The sequence below is a fragment of the Lepidochelys kempii genome, chromosome 1 (assembly GCF_965140285.1).
Source record: "Lepidochelys kempii isolate rLepKem1 chromosome 1, rLepKem1.hap1, whole genome shotgun sequence".
In the NCBI taxonomy this organism is placed as follows: domain Eukaryota; kingdom Metazoa; phylum Chordata; order Testudines; family Cheloniidae; genus Lepidochelys; species Lepidochelys kempii.
Window position 1 is genome coordinate 265,898,895 of NC_136380.1, and position 25,537 is coordinate 265,924,431.

Genomic DNA, 25,537 nt, shown 5'->3' on the forward strand with positions numbered 1-25,537 from the left:
TTTTGTTTCTAAGGGAATCCCACCAGTTCTACGTTCACTTTGATCTGTGTGTCCATTTGTATTCCTATAGATCGGGCTGCTGAGTGACCTGGATGGTGTTTATGCTTTTATATTCTGCAGGCATTTCAGTGTTATTACTTAGGAGTGAGACCCAGCTTACTTTTAACAACATCCAGCCAGCATGTTCTGATTTGTATCACACCATCTGACACTTATTCAGTTGCTGGTTCCTAAGATCACATGTAATTCGGGTGAGTGGCTTTTGGAATGTTTAACAGTGGAAAGATGAACACTTTGCAAAATAATTTAGACCTAAATTGTTTATCCCTGAGTCCTTTTAGTCAGATCAGTTATTGGCTGATGTTGTAGTGGCCAATTCTTTTTCCATTACTTGTCCAAAATTATCACCTTATTATTCTGCATGTAGGATTTAATGTCATTTCATATTTTAATGTACCTTTTAAACCTCTTACCACATTTTTGGAGGGATGGTCTCATGAATAAAGAACAAGACTCAGAGTCAGGAGCTCTTGGATGGCTATGTGCTCCCCCCTGGTAATTGTAGCCACCTGTCATTTCATCTTTTGACTGTAAACTCTGTGGGACATGGACCATCTGCTTGTTATGTTTGGGTACAGTATTCCCTAATCCGTGCTGGAGGCCACTAGGTGCTAATGCAGTACAAACAAATCTGGGTTATAGTTCTTCCCCAAACCTCCTGCATGTGACTTTAGGCAAGTCACCTAAGGCTTGAGGTGCTGAGTACTGGTCAGTCCTCTATGTACCTCAATGGGCGCTGCAGCTGCTCAGCACCTCTGAAAAGCAGGCCACTACTCTGGATAAGATTTTCAAGCACACCTAATGCTAAACACCTAAATCCATAATTGGGCACCTGCCTATTCTTTAGAAGAGCTGTGCAGCCAACTCCTCCAATGGGCTTTTCATCTTCGCACACCTGTGAAACAGGCACAACTTTGCTTGGCAACCACACAGCAGTATTGGGAGACTCAGTTCATTAATGCTTGTGAAGCATTTTAACATGCTTAGACAGAAAGTGCTATAGAAATGTAAATCAATCTATCTTCATGGTGTATGTGGCTGCCTACCACATAATATCTCAGCTCCGTCTACACAAAATCAATAGCAATAATGAAGCCACGAGCGGATTTCCTGGAGTCCCTGCCACTTCTCCCTTTTTGGGGTAAAATCTTTGCTTGGGGTAGGGTTTTTGGTTTTCATTTTTTAGATTTTATTAATTTGCTATTTTTTGTTGGTTGAGGTTTATAAGGCCGATGGGGGTGTCAATGTTGTGTTATTCTTGCTTTGGTGAAAAGTCTTTTTTTGAAGACGATGACTTTGCAGCACTTCCTGAAGACAAGACAAGACTCTGGATTTGCCTAATCTCTGGAATTATGATGCATAGCTAGACCCCCTTGACCGAGACTGCTTTGTCCCCAGCTCTCATGTGCTTTGTCCGGGGTTTTGTGATCTGTATTGTCCCAGAGGAGTGTAATTGTTGTGGCGGTTCATAGATTGAAACTGGGTCTTTAATGTGGCTGGGGTTTGATCCATGAATTGCTTTTAAGGTTAGGAACAAGACCTTAAACTGGCCTTGGAAGCTGTCTGGGGTCCAGTGCAGAGACTTTAGTCTGATGTGTGCATTTTGAATAGGGGCACATGCATGCTAACTGCATGCAATATAGTTTTAAGTTGTTCTCATCCACTCCTGACTATTCCCAACCCAGTATAAATCTGGGTTATTGCATAACTAACTAGAATTAATGGTTCCATTTAAATAATTTCCCTCACCCAGTCAGGGCCATTCACTGTGATGAGATTTTCCATTTTTCTTCCTCTCCTTCCGTTCTTTCTGCAGACGTTCCAGTTCTGCTTCGTACATCATTTCCTGAATCAGGTACTTTTCTCTCCTCATCCGATCCCTCAGATCTTTCGGAAGGTCTGGGATTAAATACGAAATTAGGTGCTTTATGCAAAAGACAAGGTGCTGTGAAAACAAAAGGATTTAAGAGGGATAAAAAGTATTAATCTTTTTACTACAGTTTCCAGTTTGATTCATTTTTCAAAGGGGAGTAAAATCTCCTAGGTAACAAAAAGATGTTGATCTAGAACTCAAACTTTTATTAAAAATTGAAATATTAAGGCACCAAATCCTGCAGTCTCTCTTCAGGCAGAACTCCAGCTGAAGTCAGCGGAGGCCGATGCCTGAGCAAGCACTAAACCACTGCTTGATTTGGCGCAATAATACTGTCACAAAGTTCAGTATAGAAATTAAGGCCTCAATCCTGCTGTGTGATCTGTTAGTTCAGACTCTGGAGTCTGTGCCCTGAAATCAGGTGGACTCTGTCTGGAGGTAGGGGGCCAATGCTAGTGGATCACACTGCAGGAAAGGGGACAAAGGATTTACTCCTTTTTTTACTCTGGAAAAACTCCCAGTGATTTCAGACCCAAGTCATTATTACTGGAAAACAATGCTGCTTTCGAATGTTCTGTACCTCTAATATAAAACCACACTGCAATCTACCTAAAATGTCCCTGTTAAATATCCGGTGCATTTATCGATCATTTTGTCCCTAATGATTTAGGCATATTAGAATAAAAATTGGTGCGGTTGAGGAGAGTTGTTCTGCTCTTCTCTTCTTTTCCATTTTGTTTAATCAAAGAGGTTTTTTGGAGTTTGTTCTATGAAGTTTGGTGAACAATCGGTGGAACCAGAGCCCTCTTCCATCTCACGTAGACAAATTGGAGATGAAAAAGGATATTTTTCACTCCAATTTGGGCTCTTTACTTTGAGGGTTACAGAATAGAAGCTGTAGCAACTCTTCCTATGAATTCTCTCGTCAGCAGCAGAAAGATGCAATATCTAAACTGGTGTGTTTTGCTACATCTGAGGGATGATGATCTTTTAGCCTTGGCACATCACTTTCCGTTTTTGTTTGTCTGCAAGATGAATAACTTTTCTTTTAAGAGATACGTCCTAGTATCTATCTTCTGCTGTGTTTGAGCTAAGTCCAAATACAAAGTAGCCACACCTTAAACTGCTCTACATTAACTCTAGGTTCAGGATGGCGTGTTGCAGTTGTTATTATTTAGTATAGTTATTCACACTGATCTCCATCTTCAAACTCAATGACAAAGCTTCCCTTAAGTATTTCTGTCTTAGCTAAATCTTTTATGATAATTGTTGTTTCTTTCCAGTAGCACCTACCATAGGTGTCGACTCCATGGGTGATCCAGGGCTGGAGCACCCACGGAAAAAACCAGGGGGTGCGTAGCACCCACCAGCAGCCAGCTCCCTCCTTGTCTCCCAGCACCTCCTGTCTGCCAGCAGATCCCCTGATCAACTCCTCCCCCTATCTCCCAGCACCTCCCACCTGCCATGATCAGCTGTTTAGCGGCGTGCAGGAGGTGCTGGGAGGGAGGGAGGGGGAGGAGCGGGGATGGGGTGTACTCGGGGGAGGGGGCAGAACTGGGTGGGAAGTGAAGCGGGACAGAAGAGGCAGGGTGGGGGTGGGGACTTGGGAGAGGGGTGGGGTGGGGGCAGGGCCTAGGGCGGAGCATGGGCAGGAAGAGGTGGGGTGGGGGTGGAAGTTTTGGGGAAGGGGTTGGGTGGGGGCGGGGCCTGGGGCAAAGCAGGAGATTGAGCACCATTGGGGCCCAGAGGAAGCCAGTGCCTGTGGCACCTACAATGTAAGTGGTTTCCAAACAGAAAGAGAGGCCTGATCCTCTGTCCCATAGAGCTTTTTTTATGTCAGGTTCTTCCAACCCAGCGAATAATCCAAGGGTTCTCATTGGATACCTCTCTATACTTCTTTCTTTACTCTCTCCCTTCTTGCGCTCTTCACTCCACCCAAGTCCATAACCTAACCACTTCCACAGGCCTTGTACATATTGCAACCGTTTAATCATAGAATCATAGGACTGGAAGGGACCTTGAGAGGTCATCTAGTCCAGTCCCCTGCACTCAAGGCAGGACTAAGTATTATCTAGACCGTTCCTGACAGGTGTTTGTCTAACCTACTCTTAAAAATCTCCAGTGGTGAAGATTCCACAACTTCCCTAGGCAATTTATTCCAGTGCTTAACCACCCTGACAGTTAGGAAGATTTTCCTAATGTCCAAACTAAACTGACCTTGCTGCAATTTAAGCCCATTGCTTCTTGTCCTCTCCTCAGAGGTTAATGAAAGCCATTTTTCTCCCTCCTCTTTGTAACAACCTTTTATGTACTTGAAAACTTATGTCCCCTCTCAGTCTTCTCTCCTCCAGACTAAACAAACCCCATTTTTTCAATCTTCCCTCATAGGTCATGTTTTCTAGACCTTCAATCATTTTTGTTGCTCCCCTCTGGACTTTCTCCAAATTCTCCACATCTTTCCTGAAATGTGGCACCCAGAACTGGACACAGTACTACAGCTGAGGTCTAATCAGCGTGGAGTAGAGCAGAAGACTTACTTCTTGTATGTTGCTTATAACACTCCTGCTAATACATCCCAGAATGATGTTTGCTTTTTTTGCAATAGTGTTACACCGTTGACTCATATTTAGCTTGTGATCTGCTATGACCTTTCTGTAGTACTCCTTCCTAGGCAGTCGTTTCCCATTTTGTATGTGTGCATCTGATTGTTCCTTCCTAAGTGGAGTACTTTGTACTTATCCTTATTGAATTTCATCCATTACTCCAGATCATTTCTCCAGATCATTTTGAATTTTAATCTTATCCTCCAAAGATCTTGCAACCCCTTCCAGCTTGGTATCATCCGCAAACTTTATAATTTATACTTTCTATGCCATTATCTAAGTCACTGATGAAGATATGGAACAGAACCGGATCCAGAACTGATCCCTGTGGGACCCCATTCGATATGCCCTTCCAGCTTGACTGTGAACCACTGATAGCTACTCTCTGGGAATGGTTTTCCAACCAGTTATGCACCCACTTTATAGTAGCTCCATCTAGATTGTATTTCCCTAGTTTGTTTATGAGGAGGTCATGCGAGACAATATCAAAAACCTTACTATAGTCAAGACATGCCACATCTACCACTTCCTCCCTATCCACGTCAAAGAAAGTCATTAGGGTGGTGTGACACAATTTGTTCTTGACAAATCCATGCTGACCGTTACTTATAATCTTATTATCTTCTAGGTGTTTGCAAATTGATTGCTTAATTATTAATTATATCATCTAGTCCCTTATATGAAAACTGACCTCAAATACAATAATAAAAGCCAACCGTGCTGCTAAGACATGCCAGAATTGCAATGTGTAGCCATAGGGTACCGGGGAATGAGGAGGGTCTCGATAGTCTCTGTACCTGAAAAACAAACCGAATGTTGCATTTCAGTACAGTGATAAACTGCTACGCTTCACAGAGAACATAACAGAATGCTATTCTTTGACTATATCCTCCTTGCAACACCAGGGATCTCAAGCCAAAAATGATACAAGTTTCTAAAATACTGATTCTTTCCTCACTTCCACCAATGGTAATAATGAATAACTCCAGTGAAGTCAATGGGTGAAATCCTGGCCACACAGAAGTCCGTGGGAGTTTTGTCATTGTCTTCAGTGGAGCCAAGATTTCACCCAATGACACCACTCCATGGTAAAACCAGTGTGAGAGGAGAATCAGGTCTACTGTTTTTAAAAACTGTCTTTTGAAGAACCAAGCCCTCAATAAAATAACATTCATATGGATTTGATTTTATTGTCAAAGAGGTAATTCCAAAATAATCCCACAGAAACCTAATCTAAAAAAGAGGGGAAATTTGGCTTCTGCCTAATCTGTTTCCTACACAGGTTTGAAAACTGGGTATGAACAATGTCTGAATATACCATGTTAAGTAATACACAGAAGTTTTTAGCTCTAAGCTAATTTAGAAACAAAAGCAACCCAAACCCACAGGAGAAAGAAGATAAACAAAAACATATTTTTTCTCTGACCAATAGGCCTCAAATTAGAGAGTCATCTATACACAAATGGAATAAACTGTGTTTTGGGATTTCAGTCAGCACTGAATTCTTACATTTCAGCATCTTCAGTGCAAATTGTTTTAGCTGCCCACTTATTCCCTTCTGCAGCCAAAACACTGGCTCCTGAGCATGAAATGTTTTACAAAAGAGGAAGATTAGTGGCTGTTTAAGGACTGTAATAGAAGGCCCTGGCTGGGAACCTTAGCTAGAGATGGGTCTTCTATGAGGTAATCTGGTAATTTTTGTACTTATAAGGGACTAAATAAATACAGCAGCCCAGGAACTAGGGAAGACTTTGACAGATTGTTTTGTGTCTCATATGGAGGGAAAAATCTGGGCTCTATAACAGCAATGGTAAATTATTAACAGATCTGTCTGCATAAACTGTCTTGCTTGAAAATTAAAGGACTCCTATCCATCATACAAACTACATTGTGGAATACATTTCTCTGTAATTTTTTTGCAGATAAATGATTAAACTAATTTTCATTCCTATCAATATGGGGCTTTAAAGTACAATTGAAATTACCAAGATCAACTGCTGGAAATGGCCCACCTTGATTATCACTACAAAAGGTTCGCCCCCACCCCCGGCCCTCTCCTGCTGGTAATAGCTCACCTTACCTGATCACTCTCGTTAAAGTATGTATGGTAACATCCACTGTTTCATGTTCTCTGTGTATATAAAATCTCCCTACTGTATTTTCCACTGCATGCATCCGATGAAGTGAGACGAAACAATTTATGCTCAAATAAATTGGTTAGTCTCGAAGGTGCCACAAGTACTCCTGTTCTTTTTGTGGATACAGACTAACATGGCTGCTACTGTGAAACCGGTAGAATTCAGGTTGATTAAATGTCTTGTAAACCGATTAAAAGGAAGTCAGTCACACTCTCCATTCCACAGGCAGGGACATATATATTTAATAAGTAAATAAACTTGCCAAAGAACATAGCTGTATCTAGTGATTTTGCAGTGGCAGTTTGAATTAGCAAACTGAGATTCAAGTGCCAAATCCTGCTTTAGTTGAAGTGGGTTAAGGCCAATTAGCCTCCCTGTAACAAATGCCAGAGGATGAGAATGAGAGCTAAGACTATCTCCTTTTTAGTTGTTTTTGTGGAAGATTTGTTTAATTGTTGGGCTAAATTTATGGAGTTTCTCCCCCACCCTTTCTTCATGCCAGACAAAATCTTTTATTTGATAAAAGGGCCTGGTTTACAAGTAAGAATTAGTTTATTTTTAGATGATGGGGATCACTTCATTATTAATACTGTGGCAGAGCTCTAGATACCACAATGCTGTGAGCCCTCTGGCAAGAAATGTTTAAGAATATATATGTGATTTATATGACTATTATGGTTATGATAATTATCCTACAGATGTTAGTAGCACGTGTAACCCACACACCTCCTTGGCTGTGGTGTTCTGTCCCACCCAGTGCCACTGAGGCCACTTAGAGAGAGAGCTAAATGAGTCTGCTCTACAGCCTTAGCTAAGAGCCAGCTGGCTTTTAGCTCATGTGGTAGAGGCTCATGCACTAAGCTCCAGAGGTCCCAGGTTCGTTCAATCCCGCCCACTGACAACCAGGGTCTGTTGGTGTTACACATGCATGTGTATCCCAGGCCAAATCCTGAAGTCTGCATTTAGAGCTTACCCAGGGAAATCTCACATTGACCTCAACAGGAGATCTCACTAGCTAACAGCTGCAGAATTTGGAACTCCCTAAAGGAGCGCAACAGCGCTGGTTTCTATTTCTCTAAAATATCAAAAGCAAATATTATTTTAATCTGTAACCCCATTGATGTTAAGTGGTGGATGGTCAGAGACAAATCTTATAAAAAATATTAAGATTACTAAGTTGGAATGAAGCCTTTTTTGGCCAGCAGCTCTGTATCACAGAATAGGATATGTATTGATCTAACCTATTTTTAGGGTTATATCCTGCCAAATAGTGTGCAGTAGAGTCTCATAATTGTTTCAGCTCCCTAAATGAAAACATTAACTTCAGAGGAAAACAGCTCAGTTTGCTATAGAAGTGCAAGTAATATTATTTTCAGACTTTTAACAAAATGTCAGGAGTCTTTTCACTGGACACTAAAGTACCCTTGGACTCTAGAGACTGATCAAAGGATATTTTATTGTTTCATAATAAAGAAAAGGCTTTGCAGTTATTTGAGCTCATGTTCACAAACCAACTCTGCATTATAAAATAACAGCATTACACAGTTGTTCTGCCCAAGTTCCCCCTTGAAACAGAGCATTTTGGGTCATTCCAACAAAATGGAATAAATATTTTGATTTCATGGATGTCAAAATTTTCATTTCGGACCAAAAAAAAAAAAAGTTCCAACATTACCAAAATGAAACTTTATTGAGTTTCTGTTCTGTGAAAAAATTTGAAGTTTCGACTTTTCATCCAAATTTGGGATGAAAACAAAATGTTGAAATTTCCTGCAGATGCGAAGCCCCTTCAATAATAATACTTAGTGCTTATATGGCCCTTTTCATGTTCAAAGAGCTTGAAAACATTAACAAATTAATTCTTATATATGACTTTTGGGCATAAGTAAATGCTATCACCACTAAGAGATGGAGAAACCAAAGAGGGAGGTTAGGAGACTTATTCAAGGACAAATAGAGAGTCTTGTCCTTGCAAAGGTCTTTACCAGGTCTCTGCAACACTGTTTTGATGAAACAATGTGTGTGCATCCACACAGAGCAGATCTTAACACCATTGTTGCACTGGTGTTTTCTGGGTCTTATGAAGCCCTATTGCATAGTGCCAAACACTGTTGCTGGGAGCAGAGGACAGTGGGGAATTTCCATATATGATGCACTCAGTTGTGGGATGGAGCTAGAACTGGTTGAACCAGTGCAATGGAGAGAAACCACTGGAGTTTCTACTAGTTCAGCTTGACTAGGTGTTGTAACCAACCATTAAAACCAGCTCCGACATAAGGCATGGGACAATTATCGTATGGGCACATAAGAAGTTGTACAAGTATTGTGAGCACAGGGTGTTTCTTGCAATGATTTTTCACGTACGGTGAAATTCGCTCCTATGCACAGAGCCTGTATAAGTCCTAGGCATCACATAAGCCATCAAAATAGGGCTTAGGTGGGACTTACATAGTGCATAGACCTATGCAGGCTCTCTGCAGAAAGGTGAATTTTACTCTACAGGTAGAGTGAGCAAGAAAGTCAGCATTAGAACCAGGATTAAAACCCAAGATCAGATCAAGTCTCCTCCACAATCTGTCAGTGAAAATTGAAGGATAAGCAAATAATATGCTTGTGGGCAGTTCTTTTAGTTCTTTTTTTTTTAGAAAGACTTTTTTATGCAAATTTCAGATGTCCTTCAAGATCCTGGCTAGTTGCCAAGGCAGCCTTCCTTATTCCAAAGATTGGGCACCTCCTCACTCGTAGGCACAGTATAAGTGGTGTTCTGTACTTTTTACTCCTTTTACATATACAAAATGCATTTTTCATTTCATTTTTTAAACTTTGAAAACAAGTCAAGAGAGACTCTAGCATGATGCTTCCACCTGGTGATTTTTTAAAAAGAAAAAGATATTTTGGTGAGATTCTTACCTGCAATATTTTAATGGTGAGCCAGAAAATTCACTTCCATTAGATGTTGGTTCCGAACGGTTTTCAAAGTCGGACACCAGAAATACAGATAGACTGGCATTAACATAGCCTACCATACACCTGGAGAACAAGAAACCCTGAAGTCAGGACACTCAGCCCATACAAATCCCACTTAGGAGGACATTTCTCTCCCTGGTTTCCTAAATATATATCTAAACAGTGATACCTATTAATATTTGTAAAGCATGTTGTGGTAATTTCTGTCTCCCTCAATCCAAATCTGCTGTTTCATAGATTACTTTTCAAAAATTTGTTAAAGCAAATTCACACCAAAATCCCCTTTTTGCATGCTTAAAAATGCAGAGATTAGCTGACCCAGAAAACAGAGGTAAATCTCAGAGCACCTTAGTTAGTGTAATTTATACCTTCTCCTTCCCTCCCCAATCAATTTAGTTTCACGCTGTATGTAAATTAGATTCCTTTAAAGTACTTAGATTTGCCCCCTCCCACACTTGCACTCATACATCACACCTGAATCTGGAATACTGTGTTCAAATTCTGGTCACTCTATCTAAAAAGTTATGTATGTAACAGAAATAGAAAAGGGTTAAGAGACAGGGAACAAAAATGATTAGAGGCATTGAAAGGCTTCTGTATTAGGAGAAATTACAAAGATGGGGACTGTTTAGCTAGAAGAGTAATGAGAGATGACACAACAGAGATACACAAAATAAAGAATGGCACAAGGGAGATAAATTGGGTCCTCCTATTTACACTTTCTCATAATACAAGAACAAGGGGACATTCAATGCTGTTGAAAGGCAATAGATTTAAAACTGATAAAGGAAATACCATTTACATCACAATTAACCCATGGAACTCATTGCCACAAGATATCATTATGGCCAAGAGTAGTATTCAAGGAAGGAGTAGACATTTGTTGAATACTGAAACACTCACAGTTATATTAGAAATGATAATTTTAATAAGGAATATAAAACCCATATTTCCTGGCATAAACTAATCTCTAGCTGATAGAGGTTAGAAAGAAACATCTCCTTGTGGGCAGGTTATTGCATAACTGGCCATTATGGGGTTTTGTGCACCTTCCTTTAAAGCTGGTTTTGGCCACTGTCAGACACAAGATATCACACTAAAATGGGCCACTAGTCTGAGCCAGTGTAGCAATTCCTGTGTTCCTTTATGGCTCAGAGACACTAGCTCCTAATTGTTGGTTAATGGTAATACGGTCTGGCAAAGGAGGTCTGGGAGATATCACCTTGCTGGTTCAAATTCACAGCTAATATCATTAAAGATGAAGCTGGACAAGAGTCTTATGCCATCCCTGCTCTGCATGGGCCACGTGCATGAAAGTCCACCCAAATTATTCAGCATGGTGCATAAAGCTGAAGAGGCTTTAATCCTGCCACTGGCTGAGAAAGACAATCACAGCTGCCAACAGAATTCTCAGCCATGTCTGCATAACTACTGCCCCAAATTCAACGCGAGTCTAAAGGAGTGTTACACTGTTACCATTCCTTTTCCACACTGAGGTGCCATGTCTTTCCCATCTCTAACTTCAGTGACATCCAGTCATACTGGATCACAGGGCCGGCCCACAACATTTTGGCACCTGAGGCGGGGAGCTCAAATGACGCCCCCATGCCCCCTGGCTTGGGCCGAAACTTTGATAGGTATCAATTCTTCCTTCTTCCTGTCTGCTCCTCTCATGGTACTGCTCTGCTACCTACCCCAATAAAGGAGAACCAACTTAAAATGCCTTGTTCAAAAATTTTAAGTAACACTTAACTTTCAAACGCCTGAACAGCAAATGTAACTTTTCTTGTCTGGCATTTTTATCTGTTTGAATAATCAAAGTGGTGCTTTCCGTGCCTTCTTGGTTGCAAAGATTTGAACTGCTTCCTGCTGAAGGTCCACAGTCTGGGCCAGCTCATGCTCTATTGAGATGGTTGCAAGGCCGACCAGCCACTCCTGTGTCATTGTGGAGCATAGATGTTTTTTATTAACTTCAGCTTGGAGAAGCTGCGTTCTCCTGTAGGATTCATACAAGGTTCATGCACTTGGCAACATTCAGGGCACACCCGGAGTGTTGTGTAGGAGCTGTGCACACACAGCTCCTCTCAAGGGCATGAACCTTGGAATCTCGCCCAGATGACATGAACCGTGGGAAGCCTCCCAGGACTGGGCTCAAGGCCCGAGAGCAAGGAATGCGGTAGATAGAAATTGGTAAATAAGAATGTTAAACAAAGCCAGTGTATTCCTTTTATCTGTTGGAGAATGTAATGCGTGGGGGGAGAGAAAAGAATAAAGGAGAGGGTGGAAAGCTGACAGGCAGAAGTCCGTTGGCAGACCAGCTTGCTTGCTTGCTTAAAGCTCTGTGCTGTCTTGTCATTGAACTGCAACAACTGGCGCCCAAATGTGGGGCCCTCAGCACTCACCTCACCCAGCAAGGGTTTCAGACGCGTCACTCATCCGCTTTGCGGATCCCGGTGAGTATTTTTCATTGTGGTAAGTATGGGAAGCTCCCTCTCTGCTTTGCAAGTGCAACACCGCAGTGAGCTACAGTATTTGCTGCGTAAGGCTCAGCATGATTGCCCCACTCGAGAACTCACTCTCCTGCTACAGGAGGTGAGTGCCCAATGCCCGTGGTACTCTGAAGCCGGAACCCTTAAGCTAGCGGACTGGGAGCAGTTGGGCCAGACATTGCACAAAGAGCCTTGGGCGCCCGTGCAGGCTTTACATGCCTGGCACCTCTGCCGCGATGCGATACAGCGTGTCGCCTCAGACAGGCCCTCCCTTGCGGGGCTGATGTTCTCACCACTCCCGTCCGCTCCTGCAGCCATCCCTCCCACTGCTTCGCCCCCAGTGCCTCTATTACCACCGCCTCCCTTGCCTTCCCCACCGGAGCCGGTGTGTGATTACCATCCCCCCATGGGGCCCCATGCTCCGGGGCCCCCCGGGGGGTCGTCCGCATCTGCTCAGGGGCTTTCGCTGGTGCAACAAATGGTTCACGCAGCGAAGACTTGCTCAGATATTACAGCAGAGGAGCTGGCTGATCTGGTCTCAGTTTGTCCGGTGACCTGGCAGGATGATGGCCAGGGCAACCAGATTGCAAACTGGGTCAGTTTGCCTTACTCGGTGATCAGAGACGTAAAGAAAGCGATTCGCAAGTTCGGCCTGACTAGCACGTATGTACGGGGTCTCATTGAAGGGCTAGGTACTGGGTACACCCTGGTCTCGGAAGACTGGAAAGCGCTGTTGCGCATGATGCTGACGCCCAGTCAGTATGTTATTTGGCTTAGTGAGTATCGGCAGATGGCGGAACGCCAAGCCCAGGTATATAGAGAGCAAGGTGTCACTTATGAGCACTTGGCAGGGGAGGGCCAGTTTGCTACCGTTCAGATGCAGTCTCAACTCCCTCAGGCTGTTTTCCCCATTATTTTCACCTGCGCCCAGCATGCTTTCTGGAAGGTCCCGGATTCAGGCAAGCCTACCAAAAGCTTTGCCAGTATCCGTCAGGGTGCATCAGAGTCCTTTATGGATTTTACCAACAGATTGCAGGAGGCTATCCTCCGACAGGTGGATAACCCTGTGGCAGCTCAGGAGATCCTGTTAAAAATGCTGGTTGAAAATGCGAACGAGGATTGCCGCCGTGCTCTCCAGGCGGCACAAGCCGCTGGCATTCTAGAGCTGTCGGACATGCTGCGGGTGTGCCAAAACATCGGCACACAAACACATAAAGCTGGGGTTCTGGCCGCCGCCCTGCGGAAAAGCGAGAAGGAGGGGAAGCGTTGTTACCACTGTGGTAAGGAGGGTCACTTTCAGCAGGAGTGCCGCTCATCGACGGTGCCCGCCCGCCCCTCAAAGAAGTGCCCAAAGTGTCGGAAGGGCTATCACTAGGCTAATCAGTGTCGTAGCGGGTCGGGAAACTGCACGACGGGTCTCCCCTGAACCCAGGGCCAAACAGGGGTGTTTCCCACTCAGACAACTGTTCCTCTGCCTTAAAATCCATAGACTCCATGAGGGCGGCGACTGCCGGAAGTGCAGGGCTTGATTTGATTATGCAGGAGGACGCTGATTTTCAGTTGCCAGGGGAGGTTTACGCCATACCCACCCAGGTGACGGGACCTCTCCCGGCCGGATTTGTAGATCTGGTTCTCCCTCGCTCACACGCTGGGAAACAGGGTTTTTTGTCATCCCAGGGGTCATTGACGCCGATTACACCGGCGTTATTAAGGTTCAGGTGTGGACCCATCTTCTGCAGTCGCTCCCGCGTGGACGGTCAATTGTGCAATTGATTTTAGTCCCCTATCAGGTGCCAGCTGCAGAGGATCGAGCCCAGGGCGGGAACAGCTTTGGATCGACGCTGTCTCAGTTGCCGTCTCACAACACGTCCTCTCCACTTGTTGCTCTAACAATGTCACTCTGCCCCTTGAAACCTCAGTTAACACTTCTCTTAAATAATGTTCCTTTTACAGGGCTGGTGGACACTGGAGCTGACGTTACGGTGATTTGTGATCCGGAGTGGTCGGTCAGTTGGCCAACAGTTCCTTCTAAAGCGTTGTGGGGGATCGGGGGTAGCAGACCCAAAGTTTGTCTTGGGTCACGGTCTCTAAACCAGGAGGCCGTGCCCTTGCTACAATCCGCCCTTTTGTGCTCCCTGTCCACCTCAATATTTGGGGCCGTGACTTACTTGCAAAGCTGGACACCACCCTCGATATTAATATATAATGGCCCAAAATCCTCCCTCACCCACCTTGCCATCCGCATTACCATTGGTATGGCAATCCTTAGAGCCCGTATGGATTGACCAGTGGCCCCTCCCCCTAGAAAAGCTGAAAGCGCTTCATTCATTTGTACAACAACATTTGCACGGACAGCGCTTGGAGAGCTCCACTAGTCCTTGGAATTAGCTGCTGTTATTTTGGCCTTTCAACTTTTTGCTGATTGTCCCTTTAATTTGATCGTGGACACGCATTATGTTTATTAGGTAATTGATCATTCACCCCTTGCCCACATTACCCCTCAGGTCGATGCGGACCTTCTTCGCCTGTTTTGTCCTTACAGTATCTCCTCACCACTCGTAATTTCCCTTATTTTGTTGCTCATATTTGCAGTCATACCCCTCTGCCTGGGCTACTCACTGAAGGCAACGTGCGCGCTGATCGCGCGTTACATGGTCAGGTAAATTCCCTTTTTTCTGACCCCACTGAAAGCCATTCCTTTTTTCATCAGTCTGCCTCTGTCTTGGCCCGACAGTTTCACATTCCTGCTCATCATGCACGTTCTATTGTTCGTTTCTGCCCCCACTGTGCCGCTGCTGCCCCTACCTTTTCTTATGCCGTTAACCCCAGAGGTACCGCAGCGAATCAGCTGTGGCAAATGGATGTCACTCACATGCCACAATTCCGCCCCTATTCGTTTTTCCATGTTTTATTGATACCTATTCGGGATTTCTCTGGGCGACCCCACAGCGGGGTGAAGCCACTCCCAAAGTTATTCACCATTTGCTAGCCTGTTTTGCTGTGATGGGTCGCCCGAGCCAGAAAAAAATGGATAATGCCCCAGCCTATTGCTCCACAGCCCTCTCCACCTTTTGTCCGTCTCAAACACGGGATCCCTTATAATTCCACAGGCCAAGCTATTGTTGAACGTGCAAATTGCATGCGAAAAATCTTGCTTGACAAACAATTAAAACAAGGAGAGCTGCATCTCTGAACCTTAGGAGACATTCAGCAACAAATGCATATCCTTTTGTTTACTTTAAATACTTTAATGCTGAACGCAGATCAGCAGACCCCCACGGATCGGCATTTTCATAAGTCTGAGGTACTGGAAAGACCGCGTGTCTGTTACCGTCAGCTGCCCGATCCGCAATGGTTGGGCCCAGTACCTTTAATTACTTGGGGTCGGGGATATGCTGCTGTGTCTCTCCCTGCAGGACCGTTGTGGGTTCCGGCCCGGTGTGTGCGACCGGCACTGAAACAGCATGGCGTGGCACCAGGGGCTATCGAACCCCATACCGGAGTTTCAGCTGACCTTGGAGAAGAATGCGGTGCCTCCCGGGTCGACAACGGCGGGACGGAAATGGAGGAGGCGTAGCGTCCCAAGCCAGCCCGTGATACGGGGAGCAGTAAAAGCATTGGTCGCCGCAGCTCAACGAAGACTGGCAGCAAACCAACAGCCAGAGACTCCTGAGACTTTGTTTGTGGCAATTCTCGCCCAAATTACTGCTAATTCGGTATTGATTGTATGCCTTTTGTGCCTGCTATTTCTTGTATGGGTTGGCTCGGGAGTGCTTTCTCCGTTACGGGCCTGAATGACATATAACCTATGGGAAAGATTGGCTTCAATAGCAATTGTTACTCCCTTTTGTTTATCTGATTTTGTAGCAGCTGAAGAATTGTTAGGTATGTGCCTTATTCCAGTATGTCATCACCCTGAGGAAATTGGGAATGAGATGATGCTCGCTGCTTACGCGAACCTCTCTTCCCAGTACTCTAGCATGGCTAATTGGGGCCCGGCCAATTACACTTTACCTTCTTAAGCTTATTTTTTGCTGTTGCTGTGTGCAATGTATTTCCTTTTTGTTAAGGCTTTGTCGAGACCCGCCCTGGCAGGCTCCACGAGTTATGACCTCGTCTGTCCGGGAGTTAATTGGCTTGCAAAAGCAAATTTATGGCTACCATGAGATGGCAGAGCACAAATAAACAAAAAAGGAGGGGATGTAGGATTCATACAAGGTTCATGAGCTTGGCAACATTCAGGGCACACCCGGAGTGTTGTGTAGGAGCTGTGCAAACACAGCTCCTCTCAAGGGCATGAACCTTGGAATCTCGCCCAGATGACATGAACCGTGGGAAGCCTCCCAGGACTGGGCTCAAGGCCCGAGAGCAAGGAATGCGGTAGATAGAAATTGGTAAATAAGAATGTTAAACAAAGCCAGTGTATTCCTTTTATCTGTTGGAGAATGTAATGCGTGGGGGGAGAGAAAAGAATAGAGGAGAGGGTGGAAAGCTGACAGGCAGAAATCCGTTGGCAGACCAGCTTGCTTGCTTGCTTAAAGCTCTGTGCTGTCTTGTCATTGAACCGCAACATTCTCCACTGGTAACTGTTACAGGAAGTGTTAAAAGTATGCGCAGAGCAACAAAAGCATTTGGAAAGAGGGTGGTCATTTTATTTGTGCACATATATTCCAGAACAGCCTTTGGAGTTGATCCTGCTGAAATGTACCTTGAAAGGGCTTTAAGTTCATCACCTAAATCCCTCGCATCAATATCGCGCATGTCATCATGTGTCAACATGGGTGGCAGGTTTGTAGAAATTTTGGTGGTGCCCAGAACCTCCCGCCCCAACTCTGCCCCCCCACCTGCCTAAGGCTCTGAGGTGCAAAAGGGGTGAGAGGTTGGGCTCTGGGAGGGAGTTTGGGTGGGGGAGGGGGTCTAGGGTGTAGGCTCTGGGAGGAGTTTAGGTGCTGGGTGCAGGATGGGGCAGGGGGTGGGGGTGCAGGAGGGAGAGAGGGGTGCAGGCTTTGGGACAGAGTTTGGGTGCAGGCTCTGGGAGGAAGTTTAGTGATGGGAGGGGATGAAAGCTCTGGGAGGGAGTTGGAGTGGGAAGGTGTGCGGGGATGAGAGGTTTGGGGTGTGGCTGGGGGCTCAGGGCTAGGGCAGAGGGTTGGGGTGCTGGGGGATGAGGGCTCTGGCTGCGGCCAGGGCAGAGGGTTGGGGTGAGGGCTCTAGCTAGGAGTGTGGGCTCTGGGGTGGGGCAGGGCTGGGGATGAGGAGGTTGGGGTGCAGGCAGGCTGCCCCCGGGCTGGGGCCAGAGAGGACTCTCCCCAGCCCTTTCCCTGGCGGCAGCAGTGAGCTCTGGGTGAGGGCCCCCCCCACCCTGGCAGCACACTCACCCCACACCACTGTCACTGCACGTGCTCCTAGGGCCCATCTCAGGTCCAGGAAGCCCCCTCGCCTCCCCTGTGGTGGGTTCTGGGGGAGGGGGGCTGCCATCACATGTGCCCCTCCTCCCCTGCTGCCCCTCATTATAGCCTCAATGGGGGTGAGGGATGGGGCTGCCCCTTGCCCAGGAGAGGTGACTGCAGGCCGGGGAGAGGCCCTGTGCTGGTGGAGGGTGCTGCTGGAAAAGGGAAGGGTCCAAGGCAGAAGGGAAGGGTCAGGGTCAGCCTGCCCTGCCACCATGGAGTGGGGGGCACTAGGACCCTGCGGCGGCAGTTGATGCCAGGAGCCAGCAGAGCGGAGTCAGGAGTCAGCGTGGAGCTGCAGGGGAGAGGCAGGGATGAGGCAGGGATGGTCCAGTCTGGGGGTGGCATGTGGGGGCAGGAAGTCGGGGCCAGAGGACACTTGGGAGAGGTGCGTGGGGTGGCAGGCGGGGCTGGGGGAGAGACCTGGTCCCAAACATTGGTAGAGCCGGGCCCCTGGGCCCTAAATATTGCTAGAATCCGGGCACCATGGGCCCAGACAACTTGCCGCCCCTGTTTGTGCCCTGCATTGCTGGTTAGGTCTTCTTCAGGTATAGGGAGGAGTTTTGGAATATCATACAACATCCCAAATATACTATTCTGTTCCTTTAGCTGCATGAAACGTTCTTTAGCTGACTGTATTGCACAATCTAGCACCTGGTTAAAGAATTCAACTTTGAATTGTTGTTTGGGGTCTCTTATGGGATTATCCTGTGCCTCGTAATCAAAATGTCTTCTTCTTTGGTGACTCTTGTATTCTTGAATGGGTGGGAAAATAGCTTCAGTGTGAAGTTCCTCTGACAACTTCTGTGCACTCTTCAGACTGTTTTGAAATCCCTCATCTGGCCGGTAAGACTGTAGGTATGACTTTGCTTTCTCCAGTTGTTCCATTGCTCCAGATATATCAGGGTCAACACCATGGAGCCTCTTGCTTACAACATTTATTTCAAACAGTAAGTCATGCCACATCACTAAGCCACACAGAAATTTGAAGTTATGTATGTTTCTGGTGATTCCATTTCCCTCTGCCACTGTTCTCCCACAAACGGTTCCTGTCCTAGCATTATCCTCCATAATGGCAACTATGGCATCATCTGTCTTCCCAATTTGGTGTTTGATAGGCTTTATCGCCTCCACTCGACTTTCCCATCACGTGCCACTCAGTGGTTTCAGCATCAGAGAGGATGTTCCCAGATGTTGCTTCAAAATTTGCCATCAATAAGTTGATGCCAAGAGAAAAATACATCAATGCTTTGAATTACATTAAAAAATTCAGCAGCCTCACTAGAAGCTGATGCTGCATCACTGACCACCAAGTTCAATGAATGAGAACTGCATAGGACAAAAAAAGCTCGAGGGTTTAACTCTCGGATCTGTGTCTGCACTCCTCTGTTCTTTCCTCTCATGTTGGCACCATTATCATAGCTCTGACCTCTCATGTCAGCTATCATATCACAATTCCCATATCTTCCAGTTTTTTAAGAAGCACATTTGTCATACCAAATCCTGTAGTATCATCAATGTCAATAAATTCTAGAAAATGCTCTCTGACAGTCACCATTGCAGGGACATTTTCACTAGGTTCTGTTGTTGTTGATATAAAACGTACCATTAAAGTCATTTGTTCCATATGGCTGATGTCAGGTGTGCAACCCAGAATAACAGAGTAATAACTTGCTGACTTCAGATCTGCCACATTCTTCTGTTTGACTTTTGTTGCCAGTAACTGTATGATCTCATTTTGAATTGTTTCCAAGATAGTGGTGTATGTACGCTTCTTGGGTGGTGACTCTTCTTAGATGCTCCTGGAGTACAGCATCAAACTCAGCCATCAGCTCCACAATTTGAAGGAAGTTTCCATTGTTTGGCACATACAGCTGGTCTGAAGTGCCAGGCAGTGCTAGGTTTTGGGTAGCAAGCATTCTCACAATGGCAATGAGCCTTTTCAGAACATTTTGCCGGTAAAGAGACTCTGATGCAATCTTCTCTTGATGCTGATCATCTATGGTGGCCTTTAACCTTAGTCTCCTCTCAAGCTCTTTCCACCTATGGAATGTTCTCTGGTGATTTGCTGCCTTCTCATGGCATGCCAGATTTCTAGCCAGATTTTTCCAGTCCTTTGTTCCTGTGGAACTCAATGTGGCTGGAACATTAGACTGGAAGAGTTTGCAACAAAAACAGTATGCAGCATTTTGAGTTTTTGAGTAGATAAGCCATGGCCTCTCCACTTTGTCACCATTGGGGATTTCACGCCAGTAATGTGTTGGATGGAAACTTCTATTTTCATTGTCTTTGGGGAACATGAAGTTTTTCACTTGCTGTGGTCCATGTAGTACAAGGAAGTCCCTCAGGCTACTGCTCAAGTGGGTCCAAAGTCCTGGATCATCTAGACTTAAGGAAATAAAGTCAGCAGCAGCTGTTTCTTGCACCTCCACCACACTGTTCTCTGATCTATACTTTTCTTCAGGAATGTGCATGGTTACATCCATTTGAGATGGAGATATGGATGCTGCAGTAGCTGCCAGGTCACCTGCACTCCAGCTAACTGGAATATCAGGCATTGCCTCACCACTCATGTCCTCACTGGGGCCGGAAGGCTGACCGAGAGCATTTGTGTCTATGTATCTCAGGAGAGCGCCTTCCTGCTTAGATAGAAAAGCTTCCTTTGCTTTCTTTCTTTTTCTGAATGCTGCCCCAGAGGGGCGTTTTCTTCTTTCACTCATGACTGCTGTGCTGTGCCAACTATAGTGGCTCTCAACACTAAATTGCATGGGACAAATAAGCAGGCTGGTAGCAGGGCCTGAATGAGGGAAGATATCAGCATCTTAAGGGCCTAACTGGCTCCTGCTACTTCAGCTGACTGCCTGTTCTCCTCAAGTGCGTTCAGGGAAGCAGCAGGAAACAGGAAGCTCCCTGAGAAGCTGGTGTTAATCAGTCCAGGCTCCTGGGGGTGTGAGAGAGGTACATAAGAGGCTCCTCCTCCTCCTCTCTCTCCCTGCAGCTCCTGTTGCTTTCTGTTATTCCCTCTCACCTTTTCTCCTGCCTGCCTGATATGTCTCTTGTGCCCTCCTTCCTCCAGCACAGCACCCCACCATCTCTGTGCATCTAGAGCAGAGAGAATACATATGCACCAGCAGCAGACACAATTTTCTACACTCTGGGTCCTAGTGGCACCCCCCCCCCAAAAAAAAAACAGTCTGGCACCTGAGGCAGCCGCCTCAGTTCGCCTCATGGTAAGGCCAGCCCTGCTGGATCAGCATGTTAGTTGAATGTTTCTTCAGAAGTGATCATCAATGAAATAGTGAACAATATTGAGATTTTTTTTATCCCCCTCTATACTACAAAATGGCTAACGTTTTTCAGGAAAACTATTCAGGTTGTACTGATGTGTTAGCCAGTGCTGACCTGTGAGGATTAATCTGTTTTAAACAGTAGATGAAAGCCATTCTCAAGCCTAAATGACTTAATTCAGTAAACCGAACACAATCCAAGGTTGACAGTGACTACAAACCGATAGTGGCCATCCGATAGCAAGTTGGTAGCCTGTCTGAAGTGAGTCTGGTGGCCTCCTAGCCAGGCTACCCAGGCTTGAGAATCTTTTAAAACTGGTTTTCAACCACTGTTTTATGTTGTATCGATGTTGGCAGGCTGCAGCCAGCACCCTGGTGTAACCTGAACTGTTTTACAAGATTGCTTCCTGAAAACCATTTTAGGATGTAGCCAATTTCCTAGTTTAGGCTGTGCCTTAGATCACCATTATTAGGGTTTAGAATTATCAAACAAGTCAGTTCACATCTCTCCAAGTAATTGTTTGTCAACAGACTAAGGTGGAATTGCATGGGTTCTCGTTTGTAAGGTTTTTTCCCAACCAGTAAAACTGGTTGTTTATTTTTAAAATGTAAGCTTAAATTCTGTGGGAAATTGTGTGTCCACCAGATTAGTACCTGAATGGTGTTCCAGCTGGCTATGGCTCAAGACCTACAGTTAAAGCAGCTATAGAGCTGAAATTAATTACAATATTTTCTTTCGCATCCTGCATGATTTTTCTGATGCCTTTCCTCCCAAAACTGTTAAAATATCCTATGCTACATGGTCCAGACTCTTGAACTTTGGGAACTATCTATTCCTGTAGAATTTAAGAATAGTTTTCTACTATCTTGATGGCAATGTACTACATCTGCAATGTTGACATAGAAAGGCATTAGCCAAGTTGGTCTCTTCTGAGGAATTAGATTTGGTCTCTTATGTTATTTAACGTATTGCTGGAAAACTGTGTGAATGGCTTTAAAATACAACAGTTTAAGATCTGTTTCCTTAAGCCAGGCCAATGTCTCTAAACAGAACGAATTTGAAAGCAAGTGCACTATATTGTCTTCCTTATCAAATGTGATTTCAAAATGCATTTTCTGGGACTGTGGTAAGAAAGAAATTAATAAAGCAGAAAAAAAAGCTGACACCACTTACATGCCCTACGCGTAAACACAATGGCAGCAAGGAGAGGCACATGCCCACCAATGATCAGCATCAAACCTAACACTTTACCAACTGAAAGATTTTCTACAACTCTTTATGGAAACAGAACAATTTTTCCAGCATATACGAAAATGCCAAATCCTTGACAGGATAATGAGTTAAGTAGCATTGCCAATCATCAACTGTCTCCATTGGTGTGACTAAACTGCACTGACATCCAAAATATGGCTAAAAGCAACAACAAAAAGAATCCCCTTCGCTCTTTCTGGGAGGGAAAATAAAGCTATGAAGTGAAAAATTTATATCTGATAGCAGAATGCAAGCTAACTATTGCTACGTATTGCTTAGCTTGCTTAGCTTATTGCTTTTAATGTAGTGCAGCACTTATTGCCAGAGTGGCGAGGAGCTTATTTGCAAATTTTGAACATTTGGAGTTCAGTTGGGTTGGATGAAACCAACGATTTCATTCAGGGTTTCTCCCCTATACCCCAGCACACTAGATTTAAGATGCCATTCAATTTAAATTATACCCAGTTGCAGGCTAATAGTGCACACACTATTGTAATTTAGTGTTTCTCAACACTGGAATGAAAATGCAGAAGAACAGCATGGACTCAATTCAGGACTGCCTCTCAAAAGCCCTAATATAAGAGCTCTGTCTTTTTTAAAGGAGTACAGAAGTTATTTTGCTCAGTAATTATATCTTGGCTGATGAAGCTAGAGTTGCCTCTTCTGATTAGACTCTGCACTTTTCTTGGATTAATACTTGTAAAATCCTACATCAGCAGAAAGAGGTTTAGTGAATAAGCTACAAATGACAGCCCAGCTCCTCAACTGGTGAAAATCAGTATAGCTCCTTTGACTACACATTTACAAGGTACACCAGCTGGTGATCTGGGCCAATATATTGATCATGATAATAGCATGTTATTGTAGCCACTGAACCTTCTATAACTGATCCAGAACTTTTTCCCTGAGTTAAGATCATAAATCCCAGCTACTCACAGACTGTATTACTGATACTCAAAAGTATTACTATGGCAGTGCAATCTGGAGAACATTCTTGTTAGTGGAATCTGTAAATATGGAGACAGTAATGCTATTTATGTTTCAAGGAAATAGAGATTTTCATGCACATTAACATTTTCTTAAAGAAAGCCTACTTTTGTCCAGCTTCTCCTTGGCCTGCACAAGGTCCATATTTGTAAGCATAAACAAGTCGAGGGATGAAATCTGAAGTCACAGCTACAACAAATGCATTTGTGATAACAGAGAGAATTCCAATGCCTTCCAGAATTCCATACCAAATTCCTATCCAATATAGAAAATGTTGCATTAGTTTCAGGGAAGACAATTATTAAAGTAGTTTAAATATTGCATGCAACGTGCCTGGGAATTCTTGGCTTTTCCTATCTCAGTCATTTTGCATGTTCCTTTCTGAGCCATGCAAGCATCAACATGTGTATTTATTTAAATGTTAGGAGACATGTGGGCCTAGCACTAGATAATGTCACAGCTGGATTTTTTCCTGAGGAAGCAATGGTGCTTGCAATGATATACAGGCTGACAGTATGAACCCATCATTACATAGTACTAGAGTGAGGTCTTCCAATTGGTGAGCAGGCAAAATGCCATCCCAGCAAATGAGCATGAATATAGCTAGCCAAGCCACCATTTATGTTCATCATGCATGAATGGGGAGGGCATGAATCTTAGCCAAGAACATTGATATAGCGGTTCTTCCTGAGGTTCCATGCCTATGATGGAAGAGAGGTGTCATTGCTTATCCAGCTCTAAAATACTTTTAAAAAGTAGCAAGCATCAAAGCACTCCTGCACTGTGAGTGCCTTTTATCTTCCATAATGATCGTAGTTTCATTAAGAGGGCGTGCACACAGTGAAAGTCATTAGGAGAACTTTCATGGAACTTAATAAGACAAGACTGAAGGTTTCTTTTTTAACGTTTGATCCATGACATTGCAAAAAAAAAAGTGTTTCTTCTTTGGGCATGATTCTTTGTTAAACTACAGTCATTAATAAGTTAGGTGTATGAAAGTTGAACAAATCCGTGAAGCTGGCACAAGAAAGTGGTGGAAATACTTCATTCAGCCCTATGGTTGCTGTTGAGCTGACGGACGGGAATCAAAGAAGAGAAGTGTATGATGTGAAGAACTGACCTATGTTTAACACCTATGATTGTTTTGGTTAGGGATGATGGGGAAATATTTATGATTAATAAAAACCATGGACCAAACCATTACTAGAGGAACACACCAGTACAATATTCCCCAAAAGATAATGAGACAATCTAAGAATTCTTGGACAGTAAAATACACTGAAATCTGTAGAAGACCATTCTTCTTAGGCGACCTGATTTAAGAAAGCATCTGAAACTTCTTTAAATGCTAGGAGTACAATTTTGCTTATCCATTATTAGAAAACCACCCCCACCAAGCAACTGGTAACTGACATTCCTTTCCTGTCACTTAGGACAGGTTCACAATCTTTCACATTGAAGATGGAGCACTCAAAGAGGCCATACCTTTACCCATGCTTAGTTACTCTGCTAGCAGTCCCACTGAAGCCAACTGTTCATAGAGGCCCTGATTCAGTAAAGCACTTGAGCACATGCTGAAATACTTTGCTGAACTGGGATTGGAGTAAAGTGCTATTCACTGTGAATAAGAGGGTCAGAATCTGGTCGTAAATGGATGTTTCCTAAATCTCTATTCTTCAAATTACATTTTAAAATCATAAACATGATTGAATTGTAAGAATGTGAAAAGATTATTTTTTATTATTTTTTTATTATTTTTTATTATTACCAGCCAGCTAGAGACTAGCCACTCTGAGGAGATTTAGCCAGTAGGTGGAGTCCCCTATCCTTTAGTCAGTCCTGGAAAGTTTGCAATATTCTCAAAAAGAACAGGAGTACTTGTGGCACCTTTGTATATATCTATCTTCTTACTATATGTTCCATTCTATACATCTGATGAAGTGGGCTATAGCCCACAAAAACTTATGCTCAAATAAATTTGTTAGTCTCTAAGGTGCCACAAGTACTCCTGTTCTTTTTGTGGATACAGACTAACACGACTGCTACTCTGAAACCTGGCAATATTCTCAGCACTTCAAAGACCTTTGTAGACATGAGGGTAGTTTTCTCAACCAGGCAAAGGGAAACCTACTTTTGTCTGGGTGAGTAGAAACTGTGCAAAGCTTCTCGGAGATGGAAATTACTTCAATTTGCATCATTTGTTAAATTTCTCTAACTCGTTATTATATTCAAAGTGAACAGCTGCATGCTACTAAGAAAGTGCATCCACCAAAGGAAAACCCAGCAGAGATCACTGAACACTTAGTTTAAAAATCTGGACTGATAAGTCATCCACCAAGTCATTAAAAACCTATTTTCCAATTTGGATTAGTAGGTGATAAAAACAAACCTGCGTTGAATGTTTACACCTTTTTTTTAGGAGCCAAAATTG

The 25,537-nt window shown here is 44.2% G+C and overlaps 1 protein-coding gene across 7 annotated transcripts in view; it reads right to left on the reverse strand.

The window, feature by feature from the left end:
* Window positions 1-25,537, reverse strand: part of ANO4 (anoctamin 4) — a 288,655-nt gene that overhangs the window by 2,880 nt on the left and 260,238 nt on the right. For 6 of the 7 annotated variants that reach the window (XM_073327406.2, XM_073327405.2, XM_073327407.2 and 3 more), the window contains 4 exons: window positions 23,214-23,361; window positions 9,585-9,704; window positions 5,228-5,333; window positions 1,810-2,005 (listed from right to left, as the gene is read on the reverse strand). In XM_073327406.2, the coding sequence (XP_073183507.1) occupies window positions 1,814-2,005; window positions 5,228-5,333; window positions 9,585-9,704; window positions 23,214-23,361 (566 nt within the window). In that variant the 3' untranslated portion in view covers window positions 1,810-1,813. Of the gene's footprint in view, window positions 1-1,809; window positions 2,006-5,227; window positions 5,334-9,584; window positions 9,705-23,213; window positions 23,362-25,537 lie in introns of those variants that run through there. The other variant, XM_078851104.1, reaches the window with a different exon arrangement.